The sequence below is a fragment of the Oncorhynchus clarkii genome, chromosome 1 (genome assembly GCF_045791955.1).
Source record: "Oncorhynchus clarkii lewisi isolate Uvic-CL-2024 chromosome 1, UVic_Ocla_1.0, whole genome shotgun sequence".
Taxonomy (NCBI): Eukaryota; Metazoa; Chordata; class Actinopteri; order Salmoniformes; family Salmonidae; genus Oncorhynchus; species Oncorhynchus clarkii.
In genome coordinates this window covers 28,024,362-28,045,952 of record NC_092147.1, presented here as the reverse complement: position 1 = coordinate 28,045,952, position 21,591 = coordinate 28,024,362, and the positions used below count along the sequence as shown (strand labels likewise).

The 21,591-nt window shown below is 42.3% G+C and overlaps 1 protein-coding gene across 6 annotated transcripts in view; it reads right to left on the bottom strand.

Annotated features, from left to right (window-relative positions):
- Nucleotides 1-21,591, bottom strand: part of LOC139401554 (myocyte-specific enhancer factor 2A-like) — a 121,547-nt gene that overhangs the window by 72,014 nt on the left and 27,942 nt on the right. For all 6 annotated transcript variants that reach the window (XM_071145739.1, XM_071145984.1, XM_071145725.1 and 3 more), the window contains exon 3: nucleotides 15,407-15,599. In XM_071145739.1, the coding sequence (XP_071001840.1) occupies nucleotides 15,407-15,460 (54 nt within the window). In that variant the 5' untranslated portion in view covers nucleotides 15,461-15,599. The remainder of the gene's footprint in view (nucleotides 1-15,406; nucleotides 15,600-21,591) is intronic.

The window sequence follows — 21,591 nt, the reverse complement described above, 5'->3', positions numbered from 1 at the left end:
ATGGAGGTGGAGCCACAATAAATCTGAATTCATCATGAGGGGCCGCAGTTGCTCACAGGTCTGTGTCCATACCCACACATTCATTCAACTGATTTGTGCAATCAATCTATTTGTGCAGTGAAACTACTTAACTCTCTTAACAATGCATTATACCAGTAGCCAGGGCCGGCCCTAGCCTTCTGGGGGCCTAATCAAGATTTTGATGGGGGCCCCCCCACCTCGCAGGCAAAACATTTTACTGGCCCCTGTCTTAACAATGGAGAGAATAATTTAAGTTTAAAAGTTAATTTCCTGCAATTCTACACATTGTGCCTTGACTTATGACATGTTAAAGGTAGACTCAGCGACATGACGTAGACGAAGAAAGTCAACAGCATAGTTGGTGCTGATGCACAACCAAATTTCGAAATTGTACTTTGCGTATTCTACTATTCTAACTCTCAACAGTAATCTATCACTGTCCATCTGTGCGCCCTGGCACCAGCTGAGAGAGTGACCCGGGCCCCCTGGCTGTGCAGAACTAGAGTACAGTACTAGGCACAGGGCCTTCCTTCATGTCCTGTCTGGCTGGATCAGCTCTGACGAGGGGGACGGACATCCACAAGTCCCCCATTCCAATGGATCACCGTAGCACCCAGAGGTCTGGCCAGCCAGCTGCGCTTGACCTTGAAACCCAACTGTAAGATTCTTCCCATTAAACTCCATGAAATGAGCCCACCGCTCAAGCTCTTCTGCTAGGTCTACATTGATAGTGTATGTATAGAGTTTAGTTGAACAATTTCACTATTCAACTCAGCTGAGCCGGAGAGAGGACTGCTGCTAGAAAAATAATGTAATTATTGTTCAGTATTGGACGTCATTTGAATCATTACAGTCATTACAGTTTTTCTGCTCCTGATGGGTACATTGTCTCTGCTTTCTAACCTGACAACAGGAGCAGACCACTAAACTTCCCTCACTAACCTCTTGCTAATACTTAAATATGTGAAAACAAAACATAATAGTCTCTGTTTCACATACAGCTGCTACCCATATCTCATTTGTAAGGCAGTTTAAAGATTCTACTTTTCAAACATGCGTCATAGGCAGTGCACTCCATCTAGCCTCCCCCGTTTTCCCTGTTGTCTCTCTCTGCATTCTCTATCAACACGGATTTTACCTGTTCAAAAAAGAACGGCGTTGGCCTGAGAGCTTTCAGAGTTTCAGAGAGGGGAGACTAAGGGATGAAAAATAGTGATGTGCTCCGATGCTTCCCCCGTGAGAGAGGGAGAGACGGGGAGAGAGAGCGAGAGAGAGAGAGAGAAGGAGAGAGCAGCACTGTGCCCACGAGCATGTGACATGCCAAAGCCAAATCCAAAGTGAGCCACAGCTAGGGCAGGCAACCCTCCACCCAGCAGGAAAATCATCAAACTTTTAATGACTTGGGCAATTACCCCCGGTGAGCCTGCTTAATGGCATCCAGAGGACGTCGTTAGACATGAGGAGCTAGCTACGCAGAGCTCTCTAGGCCAGCCACAGCCAGCCTCACTCCACTCCACTACTAAACAAGGCCACTCTGTACCTTTCACTGGGAGGGAGACCCCACACATGCTGCTGCTAAAAAGTCCTTCTCGGCTCTTCCATGGGCTTTCACGTTGTTATTTTGTACTATTCATGAGGCATGGACCATCACAACACAATCAAGCCACAACAGAGAGTTTCTCTGTTTGCAAGGCACTTCTCATTAGGCCATGTGAGCGTACTTAAGCCAGATTCGCCCTCAGGGATTCATCTCAGAACATTCCCCTACTCTTCAATTATCCAGCCAGACTGTCTAAATGAGACAGGTGAGTGTTATCATTAGGAGTTGTAATTGTAGGGTGGTGCTGAGCTGAGGATGGATCTATCCACAGTGATCCTGTTGTCCAGCTCCATTATAGCATTCATCCCTTACACAGGTTTTCAATTAGCATGTCAGGCAGGCTGCTCTGCTCTGTGAGGCTGGCTGAGCTGAGGCTTCTCTCTCCCTCCCTTTGCCTGCACTAAGGGCCACACTCAGGGACTGGTGTCTAGAACGGTGTGGGCCCTGTGGGCCCTGTACTCATGACAGGACCTCAGCCTCCATCTTTCATACACCTAGAGGATGAAGAGAACAGTAGAACCAAGGGGATCTAGGGTGAGCATCATAAAATAATGCTATGGTTATGAAATCTACATCTATTCATAAAGAAGTGATATGGCTAAAACGTTGGCTATTATTACATTTTAGAGAATTGATAGGCGAGTCAATCCAAAGGTAATCAAAGAAACATCCTAGAAATGACACACTTTACGTGCTCTGCCTGAGCTCATTCCTGCATGGGCTCTTGAGTCTAATCCATTTGTTTTGATAGATAGTGCAATTACAGACCTCCTAGCTCATGCCACACTCGCTGCCATAATTCGTGAAAGGTCAACAGCCCTTCCAGAGCACTTCCAGTGATGATATGAGAAGACGACCCCCCCCCCCCCCCCCCCCCCCCGCGCAGCGTCCTGTATTACCACGCTATTTAATTAGCCTACTTAAGGCCTTCGTTCACTTTAACGCTATGAATATGGATTGCTGGCAGTGAAGCCACACGGATAACGATTCTAATTGTCTTCTGACAATGAGCTCGTATGCTAATGGTCGTTTCCCCTTGGTTAGGAGCACACCCCAGGGACAGGACACTGTGTGTTTCAAGGTCCATGGAGAGAAGAAACACACACATCACATTACCATGGTGAAGCTTCATTTTAGCAGCACTCCCAGTGTATTCACAGTGTGCCCTATTCTCATAGAAGAGTCTCTGTTGCTGAGCCAGCGAAACCACAGTAATGGCAGCGCCTGGGCACTACTGATAACCATTATGGGAGATGAAGTGTGACATTTGAAAATCATATGGAAAGACAACACACACATAAATGACTAAGCAGTGTGTGTCTCCACGCCTGGACTTTTCTGTAAAACAATACAGTACTGTAAGTGTATTTCCCTTCTACACTTTACCCTACAAGCCGCAAGTTTTCAGAGGGTTTCCAGCTTGTCAATTCAGCAATCAGAAACAACCTGAATCTACGTTCTTGCTTCCTTCCTTTTCCTTTTTTGCTGATGTCACAGGTCAGTGCAGATGGTGCAGATACTAATGCTCTGGCATGAGTCTGCTCACCCCTGGACTGCTATTTAGATCCCACCCAGAAACAGGTGTTATGCTGATAATTGGCCCATTGTGTAGATTTTGGTATCTCACTTGGCTGAGCTGCAACCCACACAGTAACTGTCAGAGACATGGGGGAGCAGGAGCAGAGCAGCTGAGGGGCAGGGTCACGAGGTCTCATGTTATCACCCTCAGGAGGGTGAGCAAAACCCCAATTAACTTTCTGTGCACATTGCATGAAAGTTGTTCCACCTGCTAGAGAGTGCAAATGATATTTTGAGATGGTGCGAATAGGAAACATCCTATTTTTATATTTATTCTCAGTAATACCAATTACACCACCGAAGACATTCTTTTAAAAACTATACTCGGTCATAGTATGAAAAAGTATATTTGGAAGAAAATTAAGCGTATTCTACAAGAACCAATATCAAATTCTAAAAACACAACCCTATGGAACAATCCTTAGATAGCATTTCAGAATTCCCCGATAAATTGGTCCAAATGGAAAACTAAAAACAGAGAAAGCGTAAATGACTTGGTAATAGGAAATACATTTATTTCGATGACATAATTAAAAAGCAGTTTTGACTGACCAATGTAGATATTTTAAAATAGATGTAACATAAAAGTTTCATTTCACAACATTTAAATTTGAAATCGTTTGGACATCAGAGCAATTTTGAGGGAATCTTATTTGAGTCAGAAAAGGATGTTCATATGATAGGTAAGATATGCAAAACCTTGCAGAGAGCCTATCCAACTTACAATCTCTTAGAAACTAATAGTAAATAAACTATTGGAACCAAGACTTTAAAACAACTGATGTTGGCACAAGACGGAGTGAATGTTGGAATACAGTTAACAAAAATGTACAATTAATCCAGTATAAACTAATGTACAAAATGTATTATGTAAAAGACAAAATTCACAAATTCTATAGCACAACGGCAGAGTCATGTCTTAAGTGCAAAACTAACAATGACTCTATAATCCATGCCTTCTGGGAATGCAATAAAGTTGGCTGTCAGAAGTGTTACAATGCAAATGTACACTTAGAAATGTCCTTGTTTTTGAAAGAAAAGCTAATTTTTTTACCATTAAAATAACATTGAATTGATCAGAAATACGGTGTAGACATTGTCAATTGTCTAGTTTGTCAATTGTCAATTCATTGTCAATTCTCTAATTGTCTATCAGAGTATCTAGTTTGAGAAAAGTCCTCAACTAGCAGCTTCATTAAATAGTACCCGAAAAACACCATTCTCAACATCAAGAGTGAAGAGGCGACTCCAGGATGCTGGCCTTCTAGACAACGTGCCATTGGAACACAGGAGTGGTGGTTACTGATAACGGGCCCCTGTACGCCTATGTAGACATTCCATTAAAAATCAGCCATTTCCAGCTACAATAGCCATTTACAACATTAACAATGTCTACACTGTATTTCTGATCAATTTGATGTCATTTTAATGAACACATTTTTTTGCTTTCGTTAAAAAACAAGGACACTTCTAAGTGACCCCAAACCTTTGAACAGTAGGGTACTTTTAATCCGTCTGTCTGCGTATTTCAAGACATGGCATATGAGGGTGCAGTGAGATACTCAATGGGTTGGACGGTACTTTACTTGTCAATCATCTTGTAAAAACGTATACTTAAAAACTGGAAATCAACCAATCGTCCCTTGTTAACATAATGGAAAGGTCAAATGCTATATTATCTAAATGTTGAAAGTACGTGGGCAACGGAGAGAAACAAAATGGTGCAGTTTGAGGCCATGTGGCAGAGAGTGATGCGGGCGCTGGAGAGAGGGTGTGAGCAGGTAGGTCTGATGTCATTGATGTGCGACAGTATGCTGTCATTTGAAAATGTATGTTTTGTATTGTTAAATAATATATATATACATCTTACCCCCAAAAAAGGATATATATATATATATGTCCACTTCTCCATACTTTATCAAAAGTGCAAACTCTAGGGATCCCTCTTCTCCACGGCTATAAAGTAGGCCTCTGAGACAGTGGTTGAGCAGACAGGACTGGGAAGTGTTGTGCTGTTTATGGGTTTATATTTAGCGTGAGCAGGTAGACAGACTGAATTCCAGGGCAGGCCTCTCTACTCTGTGGCTGGCCAGTACCAGAGCCATGGGAGTTAGAGTCGAGGGACAGAAGGGTGCTGTGTGTCCGGCTGACTGACCCACCCTGCTAATGACAGGGTGCTGTGGTGAAGTGGCTGCTCCTAATTACTACCAAGTAGCTGCAACCGCATGGAGCCGCGCGGAGCCCAGCGAGGGGCCCTGCCAGGCCAAGGGACAAGTCCTCCAGTGTGGAGAGGCCGCAGTCACCCCACTTCGCCCTGCTCACTCACTGCTCAGTGCTCTGGGTTCACTCCCACGCCAAGCAGCCCCTGCTGCAGCCTGCTATACTGCTTGAGGCAGCCCTCATCAACTTCTCTGGCTGAAATTGCAGGGTGGCGGGGGAATCGTGTCTGTAAATACGACTGCACTGACAAAAAATGCCATGGTGCCTGTTGATGGGACTGGGACTTTGGGGACATAAGTTCTTTCTGTTCAGATTCATATTGTCAGTGACAGCAGCCGAGCTGCAGTTCCATAAAACAGGTAACCTATCCTAACACTACCCTATATAGAAATGGCCTCTCTTCTGAATGGCGTGAACAGTATTTCAATTGACAGTCAATATAATGGATTAGATATGTTTTGCATTATTTCTGCATCTAATATTTTCTGATAATAAATGCTGTTGAGATGAGGCTTAAATTATACATTTAGTTTAAATTACATGATTACATTACTTTGTTTCATAACACCAGTTTATACCTAGAAAATCTATCTTTATATGGAATATAAACATATTTAAAGCCAGCTGATCCCATCTTTTCTCAACATTGAAGGCATATCATTTTACAGCTAACCCCTACATTGGATAGATGCACTTTATCTTACAGTCCTGGAGAATGGTAATGTATTACAAACAATAAATTACATCTATTGGATTGAAAATACTTGAAGCACACTTGAATACCAGAGAACATTGCTACCTCAAAACAAACAGTCCTGTGCAGGGCCGTGCACAGACCTTTCAGGGGGCAGGTGCTCAAAATGAAAAAAGGGCGCACATCCCCCTTTCATAATCAATATCTAGGAATTCATAACATACCAATTGCCTCTTTAGTGAACATTTTTACATTTTTGAGCATAAGCTTATTTATTTCTGCAACAAAACACAAATTGTAAGCAAGCTATTATTTACAGTGCCTCCTAAGACATGATTGACATTGGGAAATAAGGGTGGGCAATCAGCTGATCATTGACGTTGATGATTGATGTATTTGGTATTTTATTAGGATCTCCATTAGCTGTTGCAAAAGCAGCAGCTACTCTTCCTGGGGTCCACACAAAATACGAAACATAATACAGAAAATGAATAGACAAGAACAGCTCAAGGACAGAACTACATACATTTTTTTAAAGGCACACCTAGCCTATATATCAATGCATACACACAAACTATCTAGGTCAAATAGGGGAGAGGCGTTGTGCCGTGAAGTGTTGCTTTATCTATTTTTTTAAACCAGGTTTGCTGTTTATTTGAGCAATATGAGATGAAACGGAGTTCCATGCAATAATGGTTCTTTATAATGCTGTATGCTTTCTTGAATTTGTTCTGGATTTGGGTACTGTGAAAAGACCCCTTTTAGAGTTTCAGGACCTGTTTATTACTGCCCACCCATTCCAAAACAGACTGCAACTCTTTATTAAGGGTTATTAAGGGTTTCAGTGACTTCATTAGCTGTGGCTGCTGATGCGTATACGGCTGAATCATCAGCATACATGGACTCACATGCTTTGTTTAATGCCAGTGGTAGGTCATTGATAAAAATAGAAAAGAGTAGAGGACCTAGAGAGCTGCCCTGCAGTACACCACACTTCACATGTTTGACATTAGAGAAGCTTCCATTAAAGAAAACCATTTGAGTTCGATTAGATAGATAGCTCTGAATCCACGATATGGCAGAGGTTGAAAAGCCATAACACATACGTTTTTCCAACAACAGGTTATGGTCAATAATATTAGAGACTGCACTGAAATCTAACAGTACAGCTCCCACAATCTTCTAATTATCAATTTTCTCTCTCTGTTTCCATTACATACACTATCAAGCATTTCACACGTTATTTAGATAGGGACTGTTCGCACTTGGTGGCCTGTAGCAACACCCCAAAAGAAAGGTACTGAAAGCATAAGCTACAGCTAGCTAGCACTGCAGTGCATAAAAGGTGGTGAGAAGTTGACTCATGGAGCGAGAAAGACAATAGTTGAACAGTTCAACAAATTCATTTCTTCAAAAATTAAGGTGAAGCAAGAGAGAGAGATCGTAATTTTTTTCACTTTCAGTTTCACTTACTTAGCTAGCAAATGCAGATGGCTTGTTTAGCCTACTCAACAGAGGGATGCTATGTTAGTTAGCTGGCTATAACTATCCAACACAACATTGGAACTGATCCAAGTCAAGGTAAGCTTTTGGTTTTATTAATGTATTGCCACAGGGGCCTGCCGGTATAACTGGTAAACTGCTTGATTGTAGTAGGTTTTACTAACTCATTAGTTCTATTAGCTATGTTGACTAGGACGTTACTTTAGCTAATATTGGGACAACGATGTAGGCTGTGTGAGGGGGTTATGACATGGTTTTTTTTCTTCTGGTCACATAGAGCTGATGTCTTGTGCATTGAAGTCCACAAACAAATGTAAAAGGTGAGAGGAGGAGAGTGCATAGAGGCTAGAAGGAATACAATGTGGCAGCTATGAAAGTGAACTGTATTTAGGCGCGATCAGGGGTGTATTCCTTCCAACGATTCTGTTGAAAAACTTTTATTAAACGGAAGAAAACGAAATGGGGATAAAAATACCTGAATTTGTCCAATAGAAACTCTCGTTTGCAACTGTTGAACTAATGATTACACCCTAGATAAGCTAGATGCAGGCAAGAGAGTGCAAGGCAGTATTGAATGTGTCAGTCTGTCAGCTCATATTTTTCACTCGACCTGTGTGCACCTACCGCGTAAACTTTCATTCATAGGCTTGGTTGTAGCAACCTCAAGATGGGTATGGGGAAAATTTTAGTATAATGTAGTAGCCTAAACCTATCGATACTACATTGAACTGGGTGAATGGAATATGAATGTCAGTCATCCAACATCCTGTAATAGAAATAAGGCCATGCTCATAAAAAAATATATTCTTCCTCCCTCATAGCAGTTCGAGATTTCATTGGTTGTGATAGGAGAAAACTGAGGATGGATCAACAACATTGTAGTTACTCTACAATACTAACCTAATTGACTGAGTGAAAAGAAGGAAGCATGTACAGAATAAAAATATTCCAAAACATGCATCCTGTTTGCAACAAGGCACTAAAGAAATACTGCAACAAATGTGGCAAAGCAATTAACTTTTTGTCCTGAATAGAAATGGTTATGTTTGTGGCAAATCCAAAACAACACATTACTGAGTACCACTCTCCATATTTTCAAGCATAGTGGTGGCTGCATCATGTTATGGGTATGCTTGTAATCGTTGACTGGGCAGTTTTTCAGGATAAAAAATAAACGGAAGGGAGCTAAGCACAGGTAAAATCTTAGAGGAAAACCTGGTTCCATCAGCTTTCTACTAGACACTGGGAGATTAATTCACCTTTCATCAGGACAATATCTTAAAACACAAGGTTAAATCTACACTGGAGTTGCTTGCCAAGAGGACAGTAAATGTTCCTGATTGGCCGAGTTACAGTTTTGACTTAAATCTTCTTGAAAATGTTTGTCAAGACCTGAAAATGGTTGTCTAGCAATGATCAAGAAACTATTTGACTGTGATCAATAACCTGAACCAGATTACAGGCACTGGTTACAGTGGACAGTTTGATGAAAACCAGTCAATATTCAGGTCCCCAAGAAAGTACACCTCTCTGTTTACTTTACATACGCTATCAAGCATTTCACACATATTATTTAGACACTGACTGTTAGCACTTGGTGGCCTATAGCAACACACCAAAAGAAAAGGCTTTGGATGTGCCAGGTGAACCTGAAACCACAACACTTCAATTACACTTGACATGATCTTCTCTAAGCATTACAGGGATATGGCTCTGAATATATATATATATCAACACCTCCCCATAAGCATTCCTGTCTTCTATAGTTATATCCTTGTATTGCTACTGCTGTATCATCAAATGAAATACACTGCTCAAAAAAATAAAGGGGTCACTAAAATAACACATCCTAGATCTGAATGAATTAAATATTCGTATTAAATACCTTTTTCTTTACATAGTTGAATGTGCTGACAACAAAATCACACAAAAATTAGCAATGGAAATCAAATGTATCAACCCATGGATGTCTGGATTTGGAATCACACTCAAAATTAAAGTGGAAAACCACACTACAGGCTGATCCAACTTTGATGTAATGTCCTTAAAACAAGTCAAAATGAGGCTCAGTAGTGTGTGCGGCCTCCACGTGCCTGTATGACCTCCCTACAACGCCTGGGCATGCTCCTGATGAGGTGGCGGATGGTCTCCTGAGGGATCTCCTCCCAGACCTGGACTAAAGCATCCGCCAACTCCTGGACAGTCTGTGGTGCAACATGGCGTTGGTGGATGGAGCGAGACATGATGTCCCAGATGTGCTCAATTGGATTCAGGTCTGGGGAACGGGCGGGCCAGTCCAAAGCATCAATGCCTTCCTCTTGCAGGAACTGCTGACACACTCCAGCCACATGAGGTCTAGCATTGTCTTGCATTAGGAGGAACCCAGGGCCAACAGCACCAGCATATCGTCTCACAAGGGGTCTGAGAATCTCATCTCGGTACCTAATGGCAGTCAGGCTACCTCTGGTGAGCACATGGAGGGCTGTGCGGACCCCCAAAGAAATGCCACCCCACACCATGACTGAACCACCGCCTAACCGGTCATGCTGGAGGATGTTGCAGGCAGCAGAACGTTCTCCATGGCATCTCCAGACTCTGTCACGTCTGTCACATGTGCTCAGTGTGAACCTGCTTTCATCTGTGAAGGGCACAGGGCGCCAGTGGCGAATTTGCCAATCTTGGTGTTCTCTGGCAAATGCCAAACGTCCTGCACGGTGTTGGGCTGTAAGCACAACCCCCACCTGTGGACGTCGGGCCCTCATACCACCCTCATGGAATCTGTTTCTGACCATTTGAGCAGACACATGCAAATTTGTGGCCTCCTGGAGGTCATTTTGCAGGTCTCTGGCAGTGCTCCTCCTGCTCCTCCTTGCACAAAGGCGGAGGTAGCGGTCCTGCTGCTGCGTTGTTGCCCTCCTACGGCCTCCTCCACGTCTCCTGATGTACTGGCCTGTCTCCTGGTAGCGCCTCCAAGCTCTGGACACTACGCTGACAGACACAGCAAACCTTCTTGCCACAGCTCGCATTGATGTGCCATCCTGGATGAGCTGCACTACCTGAGCCACTTGTGTGGGTTGTAGACTCGGTCTCATGCTACCACTAGAGTGAAAGCACCGCCAGCATTCAAAAGTGACCAAAACATCAGCCAGGAAGCATAGGAACTGAGAAGTGGTCTGTGGTCCCCACCTGCAGAACCACTCCTTTATTGGGGGTGTCTTGCTAATTGCCTATAATCTCTACCTGTTGTCTATTCCATTTGCACAACAGCATGTGAAATGTATTCAGTGTTGCTTCCTAAGTGGACAGTTTGATTTCACAGAAGTGTGATTGACTTGGAGTTACATTGTGTTGTTTAAGTGTTCCCTTTATTTTTTTGAGCAGTGTATCTAAGTGAGTCTCAGAAATTGCTAATATATGAATGTTATCGGATGTTAGCAAGTTATTGATTTCATGAATTTCCTGGGTAGCTTATCAAAGATAGACATAAAATGGAAAAGAGCAAACAAAGCAAGAGAAAAATATATACATTCAGCAGTCCATTAATCAGTTGGTGTGTGTAAGTATGTGTGTGCGCTGCAGGGTTGAAGCTACAAACCCATAGGCTTGGCTTTCTCATTCCTTCCAGACTTTTTGAAGAGAGGGTGGACAATGAGCCTGTCATAGCGGATGTAAGCAATGTCCCCATGTGCTCTGGCAGCTTTCATGGCTGGGATAAGTTATTTCCTCTTCTGGCACACAGCTTAAGGACAGTCCTGATTGAGGAAATATACGTTCCTCTCAAGTTCTTGGCACTTTCCAGAAAGAGCTCCCTTGTCCTTGAACCTCAGGAATCTGACCACTATCGGCCTGGTCCTGTCACCTGGGCCGGTGGTGAGTTTTCCAGTCATGTGGGCGCACTCCACCTCAACCTTCATGTGGTCCAAGTTCAGTTTTTCCAAGATCATTTCCCTCACTTTGTCCTCAGACTCCATCCAGGTCTCATGTGGAGATTCTGCAGTTCCGTCCACAACAATGTTGTTCCGCCTTGATTGTCCCTTGAGATAATCTGATTTCTCCGTCATTGTTATCATGGATTCACATAGAAAACTGATGTCCTCTCTCAATGACTTACAGATTGATGTCATTTTGCCATTCTCCTGAGTATTCACACACCTGTGTCAATACTGTGTAGAAGCACCTTTGGCAGTGATTACAGCTGTGAGCCTTTCTGGGTAAGTCTCTATGATCTTGGATTCCATAACGTTTGCCATTATTCTTTTCAAAATGTTCAAATTGGTTGTTGATTATTGCTAGACAAGCATTATTGCTAGACAACCATTTTCAGGTCTTTCCATAGATTTTCAAGTAGATTTAAGTCAAAACTGTACTCTGCCACCCAGGAACATTTATTGTCTTCTTGGAAAGCAACTCCAGTGTAGATTTGGCATTGTATTTTAGGTTATTGTCCTGCTGATAGGTGAATTAATCTCCCAGTGTCTGGTGGAATGCAGACTAAAACAGGTTTTCCTCTAGCATTTTGCCTGTGCTTAGCTCCCTTCCGTTTATTTTTTATCCTGAAAAACTCCCCAGTCCTTAATGATTACAAGCATACCCATAACATAATGTGGCCACCACCATGCTTGAAAATATGGAGAACAGTAGTCAGTAATGTGTTGTATTGTTTTTTCCCCAAACGTAACACTTTGTTACTTGCTTTGACACATTTCAGTATTACTTCATTGCCTTGTACAGGCTTCCTTCTTTTTTCTCTGTCAATTAGGTTAGTATTGTGGAGTAACTACAATTTGTTGATCCATCCTCAGTTTTCTCCAATCACAGCTATAAACTCTGCAACTCTTTTAAAGTCGCCATTGGCCTGATGGTGAAATCCATGAGCGGTTTCCTTCCATTCCGGCAACTGAGTTAGGAAGGAAGCCTGTATCTTTGTAGTGACTGGATGTATTGATACATCATCCAAGTGTAACTAATAACTTCACCATGCTCAAAGGGATATTCAATGTCAATGTTTTTGTTTTTTCACCCATCTACCTATAGGTGCCCTTCTTTTTTATATATTTTTATTTCACCTTTATTTAACCAGGTAGACCAGTTGAGAACAAGTTATCATTTACAACTGCGACCTGGCCAAGATAAAGCAAAGCAATGTGACAAAAACAACAACACAGAGTTACACATGGGATAAACAAAAGTACAGTCAATAACACAGTATAAAATCTGTATACAGTGTGTGAAAATTATGTAAGGAGGTAAGGCAATAAATAGGCCATAGCGGCGAGGTAGTTACAATTTTAAGCAATTAACACTGGAGCGATAGATGTGCAGATGAGGATGTGCAAGTAGAGATACTGTTATGCAAAAGAGCAGAAAAAAACAAAAACAAATATGGGGATGAGGTAGGTAGTTGGTTTAATGGGCAATTTACAGATGGGCTGTGTACAGCTGCAGCGATCTGTAAGCTGCTCTGACAACCGATGCTTGAAGTTAGTGAGGGAGATATACGTCTCCAACTTAATTTTGCAATTCGTTCCAGTCATTGGCAGCAAGGAACTGGAAGAAAAGGCAGCCAAAGGAGGTGTTGACTTTGGGGATGACCAGTAAAATATACCTGCTGGAGCGCGTGCTACGGGTGGGTGTTGCTATGGTGACCAGTGAGCTGAGATAAGGTGGGGCTTTACCTAGCAGAGACTTGTAGATGACCTGGAGCCAGTGGGTTTGGCGACAAATATGTAGCAAGGACCAGCCAACGAGAGCATACAGGTCGCAATGGTGGGTAGTATATGGGGCTTTGGTGACAAAACTGATGCACTGTGATAGACGGCATCCAATTTGCTGAGTAGAGTGTTGGAGGCTATTTTGTAAATGACATCGCCGAAGTCAAGGATCGTCAGGATAGTCAGTTTTACGAGGGTATGTTTGGCAGCATGAGTGAAAGGAGGCTTTGTTGCGAAATAGGAAGCCAATTCTAGATGTAATTTTGGATTGGATTGTAGATGCTTAATATGAGTCTGGAAGGAGAGTTTACAGTCTAGCCAGACACCTACGTATTTATAGTTGTCCACATATTCTAAGTCAGAACCATCCAGAGTAGTGATGCTAGGCAGGCGGGTGCGGGCAGCAATCGGTTGAAGAGCATGCATTTAGTTTTACTAGCGTTTAAGAGCAGTTGGAGGCCAAGAAAAGAGACATATTCCAATCTCCCTGGCATTTGTGGTTGAATCTGTGTTTGAAATTCACTGCTCGACTGCGGGACATTACAGATAATTGTATGTGCTGGGTACAGAGATAGGTAGTCATTAAAAAAATCATGTTAACCCTTTAAGGTCGATGTCCGTGCCACCGCGGAAATCAAATTAGCATAATTAAAAAATCCGTCATTTTTACCCCCTAGAGTTGATTGACGCACTGGTGCATCAATCTAAGTTACATAACAAAAAAATCCCCACAGAAATATGTCAGTTTAAGCTAGAGATATATGTTTTTTTACATTCACCAGTGTCGCACTTACGCATCTACGGTGAAAGGTGGCAAAGCTAGAGCTGTGTTTTTTAACACCATGAGACATCCTGAAAATGTATTTTTTCATGGAAATGTATGTAGCGTCAGTATGGTCTGACCTACAAGATGGTGTTCTCCATTTTTCTCTACGACCCCCAGAAGAGAGAAGTAAACTCGGGGAATAGGGAGAGCCAGAGCAATAGAGCATGAGACAGAGAAATTAATGGATAGACATTGGTGAGATAGTTACCCGTCTCTCCCCCCTCCCCCCAAAAAAAGTCAACCTCAGAGCCCATCCTTCCTTGCCATTGGATGAGAAGATTGTGACATCACCAGCCCCAAACACTTCCTCTTCCTGTGTCCCCCTCAGCCAATCATAGAGCCCCTACCCAAGTAGATCCATCCCTTTCACCTGTCCTAATTTTGCCTGATTCCGTATAGTTTTTTTCATAAATTCCGTTTTCCATTTTTCCCAGTTCCGTTCACAAAAACCAAATTGAATGTTCTAAATCCACAACAATGTTTACATCACAACAGGAAACCACTTTTGAGGTTGGGGAAAAATGAAACATTTAAAGTTTTGTGTGTAGTCACCCTTTAATGCGAACCAGGAAGAGACCGTTGTTTGGTTAGTGGTGTTTCTGTAGACTCGTGATTGCAGAGTTTGCAAAACAAATGGCCACTGGATTAATTTAAATTATCATAATATCATTCTGTCAGGTAGGCATAGGCTACATTGTAGTTAACATTTGAATGAAAAGGTTTTTGGGAAAGCCTTTCCATCTCTACCAGAAGATTGTTATAATTTGCTTCATCGCTAACGGCTACACAAAGTGTAGACATACGTGCGCACCGTACACGTACACACAGACGTGCATTCCTGTGCCGTTTCAAAAAGTTTCTGGAAAATACGAATCACTGATGCATTTCGTGGCGAACTTGACAATGTCACAACGACTTGCGGGCAGTGGGTTCAGAACAACAACAACAAAAACTGTTTACAAAAAAATGGTATACCCCCACCCAAAAAGGCACTTGGTGAGTGGGAGGGCAAAGGGGCATGTGTTCTGCACAGGTATAACCCTATCTGTGCACATGCCTGGTCCTGTGTTGTCAGTAGGCACTCTAAGTCCTTGTCAAGAATTCAAAACAGGTGGTTAAGTGGTGAGAACTTAGCTCCTGTTTTCAACTCCATACAGGGCAACAGTAGCCTACTGCCATTAGCCTGTGTGTGGCAAGAGAGAGAGAGGCTTCTGTTGAGTGGAGGGTAGGGAGGATGGGGGGATGACACTGACCTGCCTGTTCCTCTCATCCATGATCCTCGTGATCTGTATCTTCTTCCGGCCCATCTCTGCGTCCTGTTTGGTCTCTCTGACACCTCGAGAATATCAGAAAAACAACAGAGCTTGTCTTCTTTCCTTCACTCCTAGCACATTGTACAACACTCTACTCGGTTTTACTCTGTCCTTCTTGTGACCACACCACAATCTGCAGGAGAGAAAGAGAGAGAGAGATAGAAAGAAAGAGGAAAGAACAACAGATTTGTTTTATTTATCCAGGCAAGTCAGTACAGAACAAATTCTTATTTTTACAATGACGGCCTACCCCAGGCAACGCTGGGCCAATTGTGCGCCGTCCTATGGGACTCCTGATCACGGCCGGTTATGATACAGGCCAGGATCGAACCAGGGTCTTTAGTGACCCCTGTAGCACTCATATGCAATGCCTTAGACCGCTGCACCACTCGGAAGCTAACATAACACTGAGTGATCTTTTCTCAGACACATCAAAGCAGCCAAGGAGTCTGTATTCCATTCCCTGACACATACAGAGAGGATCTGAGAATGACCGGAGAACATGATGTCTCCTTATCTCCCCACATGCACTTCCACAGCAGCTGGAGCCACTGGCAGAACACTTCAGACTTTAAGGGGAAACTGCTTAGAAAATGCTTAACGCAATTGATATGTCCTTAGTGTTGAATAGGCCTGATTCAGAACCAATGAAAAGACTTTCAAAAGCATTTTAAACTTAATTGTGAAATTATGTTTTCCATTTGAAGTGCGAAATTACTGCATTGAGCTGTTATTGAAGTGCACCTTGCCATTTATGACTCCCAACCAAGTACATTTCTACTGTGTTTATCTTTCTTCGATCTTAAAGCCAGTAACAGGACGACAGAATCACAGAGCTTTAACTAATATACTTCTGCTTCACTCTTCCTTATCTGACTCAGGCTGCTCCCAGCTTTGCTCTTAAGATGATTAAGAGTGCACCTAGTCTCAGGTTGACATCCTCAGGTTTAAATCCTCTGAGATGGATGAGGTAGTTCCCACGTGAGGTGCTCTGTAACCTGCCAACCTGGCGACTGGTTCAGACTTCAGCAGGCCTTATGAACTCTGCCCTCTAGCTGCTCCTCTGATCTAAGGGAAATACAGTGCCTTCGGAAAGTATTCAGACCCTTTGACTTTTTCCACATTTCTGCAGCATTGAAGGTCCCCAAGAACACAGTGGCCTCCATCATTCTTAAATTGACATTTTTTTGGAACCACCAAGACTCTTCCTAGAGCTGGCTGCCCTGCCAAATTGAGCTATTGGAGGAAAGGGCCTTGGTCAGGGAGGTGACCAAGAACCCAATGGTCACTCTGACAAAACTCTAGAGCTCCTCTGTAGAGATGGGAGAACTTTCCAGAACGACAACCATCTCTGCAGCATTCCATCAATCAGGCCTTTGTGGTAGAGTGGCCAGACGGAAGCCAAAAGGCACATAAAGATTCTCAGACCATGAGAAAAACCAAGATTGAACTCTTTACCACCAAAACTTCTCAGACCTGATGAAACCAAGATTGAACTCTTTAGCCTGAATGCCAAGAGTCACGTCTGGAGGAAACGTCTGGAGGAAACCTGGCACCATCCCTACGGTGAAGCATGGCTGTAGCAGCATCATGCTGTTGGGATGTTTTTCAGCGGCAGGGACTGGAAGACTAGTCAGGAACGAGGCAAAGATGAATGGAGCCAAGTACAGAGAGATACTTGATGAAAACCTGCTCCAGAGCGCTCAGGACCTCAGACTGAGGCGAAGGTTCACCTTCCAACAGGACAACGACCCTAAGCACAGAGCCAAGACAGTGCAGGAATGGCTTCGGGACAAGTCTCTGAATGTCCTTGAGTGGCCCAGCCAGAGCCTGGACTTGAGCCCGATCGAACATCTCTGGAGAGACCTGAAAATAGCTGTGCAGCAATATTCTCCATCCAACCTGACAGAGCTTGAGAGGATCTGCAGAGAAGAATGGGAGAAACTCCCCAAATACAGGTGTGCCAAGCTTCTAGCGTCGTACCCAAGAAGAATTGATGCTGTAATCGCTGCCAAAGGTGCTTCAACAAAGTACTGAGTAAAGGGTCTGAATACTCATGTAAATGTAATATTTCAGTTTTTTTTATTTGTAATAAATTAGCAAAAATGTAAAAAATAAAAATAAAACGTTTTTGCTTTGTCATTATGGGCTATTGTGAGTAGATTGATGAGGGGGGAAAAACTATTTAATACATTTTGGAATAAGACTATAACCTAACAAAATGTGGAAAATTTGAAGGGGTCTGAATACTTTCCGAAGGCACTGTATATACCTCTCCCTGGAGGAGCATTCATCACTGACACAAAAAAAATGCATATACAACTACATTTCACCATAGAGCATAACCTCTGAATAAAGTTAACGTTAGATTCAGCCCACGTCCAGAGATACAGTCAGCATTACAGACTACTGTGTGGTTACACTTGAGAGCTGACTAACATCATGGGACCAGAAATGGCCAGTTCCAGTTGCATACAGTAATTTGGGGGTTTGTGACACTGGCATTATAGTGTCTGGCTGTCTGAATCTAACCTCCACTGTTAGGCAAACTCAACATGAGTTCACCGAGCCAACAACCCACGCATGGCTGTCCACAGTAAGGAAACTAACCACGTAAAAACCCATTAAGAATTTCCCTAAACCACATCACAACACACCAGTGAGAACGAGTGTACTTTTTCATTCACCGTTTCCAAATACTCATACTGACACTTTTTCTACTGGTGTGTCTATATGAGTGTTTGTCTGTCTGTCTCTTACTTTGAAAGTAAGTTATCTTGCTTGTCTTGACACTGTATTGTACAATTGTACAGTAGGCCTGAATCTATTGCCAGTAAAACACACACATTCCACCATGTCTCTAAACTGTGAGAGGATATGTCATAGCAGTGCAGGACAGTGCAGGTTCTTGTGGTGTAATGCCTTGTGTCATGACATTTCTGTTACATAAATATGAGATGACAAGCTGAAGTCCCTCAGACACCAGGTGTGCTACACTCCGCTTGGTACAGCCACTCTGAAGAAATATATTTCCTTATTCTATCTGTAAACTTAGATTGACTTGCATCATTTTACTTGAATGAGAGTAATAATTAACACAGTACAAGTTGTTTGCCATTACAAAAATGCAGACCAATTTTATCCTAATAAAAGGTGTTGTGAATCCCAATGTAAAATCAACACATAATAACTGGTGAATGTTAAGGCATACTTAAATTTTTTTTAACTAGGCAAGTCAGTTAAGGACAGATTCTTATTTACAATGTCTTGGTCAAGTGCAGAACAACAGATTTTTACCATGACAGCTCAGGGATTTGGTCCAAAGCTCTAACCACTTGGCTATCTGCTGCCCCAAAAGAGAAACCAGATTGGAGACAGACAATCAACACCTTTACTTTTTTAATTTGCTGCTTTAAACCTTTCACATAACTGCCTACACAATAAAATTCAAAGTAAAAATTAAGTTAAACTTCATCCATAACTAAACTAAAAGAAATGCTTTTGGGTTGGTTAACTGCTTGATGGATGTGAAGTGAACAGGTGTAAGAGTTAGGTAGGTAGAGAGCAGAGTTATAGTCTTGACTGTGAGACCTGTCCTAATCTTGTTGGGTGACAGAGCAGAGCAGGGCAGGGCCGAGGCAGCAGAGGGGATTAAAGTAGTGTAGTGGAGATATGTGGCCTATCAATTAATAGAGCTGATGGAACAGGTCGGAATGTTTAGCTTAAAATGTTGAAAAACTATACTTTTTTCACATTTTAGGCGCAGCAATGCAATGTACACACGGCAGTAGGCCTACGAGTGAATGTTTCAAAATGCAATTTGCAGCAAAACACTGTTCTAAAATGTGCACCGCACATGCAAGTGGTTTCATGGACAGCGATGGAAATATCCGTTAGAAAGAGGGGGGACTTAGAGATGCAACTATCATGGGTTGCCAATTTGATTAGGATAATGCCTTTGGCTGCTAGACAATGAAAGGAAGTTTAAAGAAAACTAATAGAACAGGACACCACATATGTGTAAGTCTTTATAAAAATAATTGCCTCCACGTTTCTACGGTGGGATTTTGTCTATATGCTACTTTGAAGCAAGGTAAGACATGCCTCATAATGAGGTAAAACATTCAGGTTTCAGACAATTAAGGAACAGGAAAGATATAGCCATGGTAATGATAGGCCTAACTGTCTTCTGGTAAATGGAAAGACTTTCCCAAAAACCTTCTCAGTTAAATGTTAAATAATAATGATATTTTGAGCTAAAGAAACACTACTAATCAAACAATAGTACTATGTGCCTGCACACTGGAATAAAATGGTAACTACCCTCAAGTGTGGTTTAAGCATTGTTATGGACTTAGAACATACATACATCATTTGATGTTTTTCTGTAAAACAAAGAAAGTGTGACTAAGAATGAAAACCTGAAAAATGTGGGAAAATATGACCCAGTTTATCTGTTTCAATAGTAGGCCTACTACAGAATGAGCCTACTGCACAGAACAGCTTGGGTTGGCCTGACTGTGAAAGATATGGGATTCATCATTTTAGGTCATTCAGAGTGTATGTCACTGTTTCTCATATAATTTTTCACACAGGGTGCCTTTCCTTTGCCAGGGGTGCCATTTGGAAAGAATTTGGCAAAATTAGAGTATACCCACTTCTCCAGGCACCACTACACCATTGGCTAGCGCTAGTTGGCTGTACCTGCACCAAAACCTCTGTATTTTTCATCCTAAATCTTGTTCTCCATCCTCTTTTTAAATAATGAGCCAACATGTTTTCAGCACTTTAATTTCCATCACTGATCAAAACTCATTTTCTCATGTTCTCGTTTGTCTCTCTGCAGAAGACATACTGTATAGTGAGAATTATGTTTGGAACATCAAATCGGAAGTAAAATCGCAGTCTCGAATCGCAATACACATAGAATTGTGAGAATCGCAACTTGGCACCTAAGTATAGTGATAATATCATATCATGAGGTCCCTGGCAATTCCCAGCCCTACTATACAGTTGAAGTCGGAAGTTTAAATACACTTAGGTTGGTGTCATTAAAACTTGTTTTTCAACCACTCCAAATTTCTTGTTAACAAACTATAGTTTTGGCAAGTCGGTTAGGACATATACTTTGTGCATGACACAAGTCATTTTTCCAACAATTGTTTACAGACAGATTATTTCACTTATAATTCACTGCATCACAATTCCAGTATGTCAGAAGTTTACATACACAGTTGACTGCGCCTTTAATCAGCTTGGAAAATTCCAGAAGATTATGTCATGGCTTTAGAAGCTTCTGATAGGCTAATTTACATAATTTGAGTCAATTGGAGGCGCACCTGTGGATGTATTTCAAGGCCTACCTTCAAACTCAGGTACTCTTTGCTTGACATCATGGGAAAATCAAAAGAAATCAGCCAAGACCCCATAAAAAAAAATTGTTGACCTCTACAAGTCTGGTTCATCCTTGGGAGCAATTTCCAAATGCCTGAAGGTACCATGTTCATCTGTACAAACAATAGAACGCAAGTATAAACACCACACAGCCGTCATACCACTCAGGAAGGAGACACGTTCTGTCTCCTAGAGATGAACGTACTTTCATGTGAAAAGTGCAAATCATTCCCAGAACAACAGCAAAAGACCTTGTGAAGATACTGGAGGAAACAGGTACAAAAGTATCTATATCCACAGTAAAATTAGTCCTATATCGACATAATCTGAAAGGCCGCACAGCAAGGAAGAAGCCACTGCTCCAATACCGCCATAAAAAGCCAGACTACGTTTTGCAACTGCACATGGGGACAAAGATCATACTCTTTGGAGAAATGTCCTCTGGTCTGATGACACAAAAATTGAACTGTTTGGCAATTAAGATCATCGTTATGTTTGGAGGAAAAAGGGGAAGGCTTGCAAGCCGAAGAACACCATCCCAAGCGTGAAGCACGGGGGTGGCAGCATCATGTTGTGGGGGTGCTTTGCTGCAGGAGGGACTGGTGAACTTCACAAAATAGATGGTGTCACGAGGGAGGAACATTTTTTGAAGCAACATCTCAAGACATCAGTCAGGAAGTGAAAGCTGAGTCACAAATGGGTCTTCCAAATGAACAATGACCCCAAGTATA